General features: G+C 37.9%; 1 protein-coding gene across 1 annotated transcript in view; it reads right to left on the bottom strand.

The window, feature by feature from the left end:
- The window catches only part of LOC105626264 (Down syndrome cell adhesion molecule-like protein Dscam2), a 100,587-nt gene that overhangs the window by 52,407 nt on the left and 42,018 nt on the right, over positions 1-6,162 (bottom strand). The window contains exon 5 of the mRNA XM_012207569.1: positions 2,633-2,750. Coding sequence (XP_012062959.1) covers positions 2,633-2,750 — 118 coding nt within the window. The remainder of the gene's footprint in view (positions 1-2,632; positions 2,751-6,162) is intronic.

Genomic DNA, 6,162 nt, shown 5'->3' on the forward strand with positions numbered 1-6,162 from the left:
GAGAGAGAGAGAGAGAGAAAGAAAGCGAGCGAAGATTCTTATCAAAAATCGAAGCGAGAAGTGAGACGACAGGGAGCACTGACTCTTTAAGATGACTTTTAAACAACTCGCGTTCATCGATTTTCGGTTCATCCATAATTATTTAAATGCATCTCACTACTCGACACGGCAAATAACCGAGTGTTTCTATTTGACCCGAGTTTGATTATTGCACCGATCCTTCGCATGGTGCTCGCGGCATCAATGATGGGACCAAACTAGTTGCTAATCGCGTAATCCGCTGTAATAACACGCTCCCCTCCACGCAACAAGTTTCGTAGAGCCTCTCATCGCTCTCTTCGTGGTGTTGCATCGATGTGAGTCGTGATCCTGACATGGATTGATATTTCACGTCTCACGACAAACTCTTTAAGCGTTGATTACCTATAGATCTATTTCTATTCAATCGCGAAAACGTAGTTATAAGAATTGATCAATCACAATAAATATTATTCTTATATTCTTATATTAAATATTATTCTTATATTATATCTAATATTATTCTTATATTAATCAAGACTTTTATTAAAATCACTTACAAGTTAGTCTCGAAATATAATACATGTAGTAAGCCTTAAGCCTTAAGGAAGGAAGCATTTGCACACTGTTGCAATTGCCCACTGCCGATCACACTGACTTCCACCTAGGGAGCATTTCAATTTTTTGTGCTGTGATTTGATGGTATCCATTTAAACTTGTGCAACTGATATATATTCCTTAAGGAATTAATCAATTACAGTCGAATATGAGAAAAATACTCAACTATAATTAGTCATTTTCTTAAAACTTAGTACACCTATTGTATTTCGAGACTTACGCTTACACAATTTTCAAGGAATACACAAAAGTCAATAAAAAATTAAAATGATTTTACTTTGATTCTTAACGTCAATAAGCAATCAAATTTTGTAACAAAAAAATCATCACTTTGTGACTTTCATGACATTAAAATAAAGTTATTTTGATTTTATCTTAATTTAATGTGTTCTTTGGGATATAAAATGAGCTTAGAACAGAAAAATCCTTTCTGTCTCGCAGATAATCAACAGGCTTGAAAAGCTTTGTCGTCCAACACATAAAATACCAGTCGTACGCGTTATCATTCCGTTTGCTGTTTCTTCTTCGTTTCTCGTGAGATAAATGTAATACATCCGCAAGCTAATAATATGCACGAGCGGGAAAAGGATGGTATCCGTAAAAGTTAACGTAATATTTAATAGTCGGAGCGCAGAGAAGAAGAAAATCCTCGTTTCATAACTATTTTCTCGTTCACCTCTCGGTTCACCTACCCTCCGGTCTTCCAGGACTAGAAAGTCCGCGATGTCGATGAACTCGCGTGGGCGTTCCCGCGCGTGAAGCTCACATTGCACGAAATATTCCGTTCGCGGATCTATGTTTAAAATTAGCATTAATATAAGGAAAATAGAGACACAGGCGTCTAGTAGCGAATAAACACCGTCCGTGTGTTCGTCCGTTTGCACAAAGATTCCAATTTCCTCATCACCTGGCGCTGTCGTGCGCGGCATCGCTCTCGTGAGAACATAACGCAAAACATTATTAAACGCACAGGTGCGGTTTGATTCTGTAATACATATTATTTCAGATAATAAGTCTTTATCTTTATTTTATCCTTATTTTCCGCCGAGTTCTCGCGTAACAAAGATAACGACTTTTATACAAATTTTCATCCAATTAACTACATTCTCCTGTCTTCTTTAATTCCTCTTGGAAAAATGGCATTAACGAAACTCCTCATGGAGAAGTTACACGATGTTTCCTGTATCTGGCAGAGCCAATGAAGATAACACGAGGCGCATTCTTTCAACGTGAACGAACTTTAACCGATAATTGCCCACAGTAGTTAGTTTTACGCTCCATATTCTTGCGTAACGAAAACGGAAGTGCGATTGAAACCCAATATACGCCAGTCTCGTCCGTTTCATTCAATATCATCGGATCATCAATATTTATCGTGTACGTCGCGATCGCTCTTCATTATTAACTGCCATTCACACTAGGACGTCGCGTTATATATGGATTTCGTGATCGCTATTTCACAATCGCGACGTATGTGACGTATGTGATGCTTAGCGAAGCGGCTTGTTTAATCTTCAAGCATCGCCTTTAATTCAAGCGCAGCGTACCATACTTTGTATGCAGATTACTTAACAGCATTGTTGGGCCACGGCGGAAAGTAAATGCCTGCTTACCGTTTAATTGCGTATCTGAGCGTAACGCAAACCCTCCCCAAGGAAGGGGGATAAGAGAAGAGGAACGAGGTCGGCACGGAAAAAAAAATGCTATTTAAAATCTAATTATGGGAATTACGAAATTGGTAATACTACTGAAAACCCGGAAATTCGGTACGCGGGTTGCAGAGATCCGGTATACACACGCATACGCGAAAGAATCGTCTCTACCTCGCAAATACGCTTCGTTAATAATATAAATTTAATTGAGAATTAAACATAATTTATTGATCTATAATATTAATAAGCGACATTAATAAATCTATGAAATTAATAATTGATTAACCTACAATAATATTAATAAGAGAGAGAACGTGGTTGAATTATATCGAAAAAAATCTTACCTGTTAGTCGGGGTGGGATTGGCGTAGGCCACGCAAGGGATCACGACGGTGTCCTTTAGACGAGCCGACATGTACACCAGTTTCTCATTTATTATAGGCGGCATGGAGCCTCGAATTTCTGAAAATAGAAACAAGCGGTGCGCGTAGATTCAATTATAGCGCAAAATCGAAGATTAAATCGTGGGACGCTATTGGGTCGCCGGCGCTCGTTCGAGGATCGATTCCGGGCAAGTTTGCCGTGTGATACGCGGAAAATATGTTCATAAATCGTTACTGTCCGCGGAGAGAGGAAGGAAATGCGGGATCTCGGGCGGCGAGAGACGGGTGAAACACAGGGAGGGTGGGAGGGGGAGGATGGAGGAAACAAAAAGAAAAAAAGGCAGGGGCTCCGCGCACGCATCCAGCGCGACGTTTAATGGGGAGTTATGGTCGCAGATAACGCCACGTCTTACGACATGGTGCACTACGAAGCGGAACCACGTTAGATAACGACGATATATCTCCGTGCTTTGGCGAGAATTTGAAATTACGTCACGCGCTATCCAAAACGTCGGAAAAATTACGTTCCGCTCGAACGACAATGTCGAGCGAACTCCTGCACGAAACTTGCGTCGAGCATTAACGAAATTTCGCAACATTTTCTTGTTTTATTTTGAGAGCGCATCAGTCCGCGTTGAAATAAATTAAAACGTTATGTCAAAAAAAGAAATTCGTATGTAACACGCATACGAATGCGATTGCCGCTATGTTCGCAATAAAATCACAAAAGTAACATAATTAAAAAAATAAAAATTAAATCGCATTTGTTAATTAAGTTTTTGCATACGGCTACAATATTCCTCGCTAGCACTCCGCCGAAACTGTATCATGTAAATCGCTCGCGTTCCTAATTCGCGTCCAGCATTTCGTCTACAATAATCTCGCTTCGCTCGAAATTTCAGATTTTCTTATACACGGCATGAAAATTTATAAATTAATTAAATATATTCGGGCTACGCGTTCGCAGCAAGAATGAAAATGCGCTGGTTAATGACACATCAAACATGATGCGGCGCGCTACAATTATTCCATTTGTCCCATTACGAATGTAGGTATTTTTATTTCGCCATGGCTATGTTAAATAAAATAAAGCCACTCAATCTAGCCCCCGCGCATATCTGCGGTAGAAATGCAGCGTGGTTTATTGATTCGTCCATAGATACTCAAGTGCCCTCCTCTTCGGCACGTGTGTTATTTCGCGATCAAATGATGTGTGGACAGCATCGCACATACGTGCTGTTACATTTAACGGGGAATTAATGTGCTGGATTACGGCGGCGAATACTCGCCGCGAGCGTTCATACATACCTCTTGTACGTTGCGACAAAAACATTTATCGTTTACGTGAGATACGTTTATACAGTAACTGTATATGCGCGCTGTCTCGCGCGCATTTCCCAATGTGATTAAAATTAATAGCAAATGTCAATGCGAGTAATAACAATGTTGGTGTTAATTAATTATAACATTATACTTGTGACGTTTTTGATCAGTGCAATTCCGAAGAATTATGATTCTTCGATTTACCAAAGAGAAAGAATTTAGTGATCTAATTTAGCGATCAGAATTTAGCGATCAGATTCAGTAGAATATATAAACCTCAGAAAAGTAAAAACTCAAGTAAACAAAATTAAACAATAATATAAATTTCATATTCTAATTTGAATTTCCTGCCACAATTTTAAAATTCAGTGTCTTTTCATAAGAGACTACATTTATAAAAAAAATTCAAATATCGAAATCTAGAATTAAACGGTAAGAATAACTTTGTTAAAGTATCTATAAATTTAATTTCAAATTTAAAAATAATTTTGTTTGCAAAACAATTATTTAAGACGTTGATGGCAATGTTGCAAAAGTTTTAATATTTTAGCAACCAGTTTAAGCCTCCTATACATAATTATTTTAATAGACCAAACAAAATTATTTTAAAATTTGTATATAGCTAAAGTTTTAGATACTTCAACAAAACTGTTCTTTCCGTGAATGAAGAGATATATGTATACGCTCTACGAAGAGATATATGTATACGACTCATGTGTATCGCTGAATTTTGTCTCGGAATCGTTTCACGATCGTGCGTTATTACTTTCCCCGAAATTGCGCGGTAAATGTTAACTTTATACGCTGGCTCTCTAAATTTTCGGCGAGCCTCCTGCTGGGATTTACACGTTCGCTTCGGATAATGCGCCGAAAAGTTTCCTCATTACTCCGGGAAAACTACTGTACATCGAGATTTTGGTTAATTTAGAAGGTATATAACCAACCGGCGGTCCGAAGGCGCGCGTCGAAATATGCAAACGATCAAATTTCTCCTGAACTTCATTATTAAGTTATTAACTACCTAAGTGCGCTTAGCATAAATTTCTATCTTACGGTGGAAGATATCCAGCGCGGCGGGCTTTATTACGAGTGCATGAACGCGAACGCGTACGTTCCTGGAAAATTGAAACCCGTGAATTTTTTAACGTCCACCGAGATATTCTTGCTCGGGCACGTCGAATCAGTTTTTCTTGCCTGATTATGCGGCGGCACACAAACGGCTATGCGTTACTCTCCCCGTTAGTTTCCATCCTGCATCTCATTCTCCTCTCAAGGATAACATTAAATTATAAAACGTCATTTAATTGTCAATATCGACATATCGATGATACGCTGCAGTTTAAATTGTTTCATTGTTTCATTGTTATTATGTATACATATATAATATCATATATTATTTCAATAATTACCGAATAATTATATTGATGCGATAGTAATTGTTGTATTACAATTCATATTATTTTGTGTTAATATTATTCTGTTTGTATTGTAAACTTCGGAAATGTAAAAAGAACCCGAACTATTCCTGAAATTAGCGGTTGATGCAGCATTTTTTTTTTAGGTTAATTCTATTCGTTCCCTTCTGCGTTTGCAGCTTGCTTTGAACAAATATTTATCCTGCCTGTATATCGCTGCTAGGCTTTCATCGAATATCGTTTATTCGGCAAGCCGTCGAATGATACATGAGGTAATTAACTCACAAGCGAATTGTGGCGATAATTAATTGATGTTTGTTGGAAATATTTGTGTGATTAGAAATATATTACGGCGTACTGATTATAGATTTCAAACGTGTCGTTTCTGGTTAAATCGTGTTATATTAGCCAAGCTAATATAACTAATTTTCGAATTGAGAAACTCATTCAACAACAACTGCTTATTAAAACGCAGTATGATGAAGGTTTAAAATTTGCAATAACCGTATTAATTAATTGGCATTATTATTCGAAGCGCGTCTATGATCGAAGCAATTTTACAAATGCAACATGGAGAATTTTGCTTGCAAGTATAATATAAGAATAGAAAGTAAGCGACCGCATAAAATCACGGTTCTGTTCGAACCTACGAGAAACTTTAAATAAGTCGCACGTCCTCCGAAATTTGCGATGTCACAGGAGATCCTCCTAGTTTTAAAGTTTCTGAACACACACTGTCTCTCTCTCTCTCTC

The sequence above is a fragment of the Atta cephalotes genome (genome assembly GCF_000143395.1).
Source record: "Atta cephalotes unplaced genomic scaffold scaffold00005, whole genome shotgun sequence".
NCBI lineage: Eukaryota > Metazoa > Arthropoda > Insecta > Hymenoptera > Formicidae > Atta > Atta cephalotes.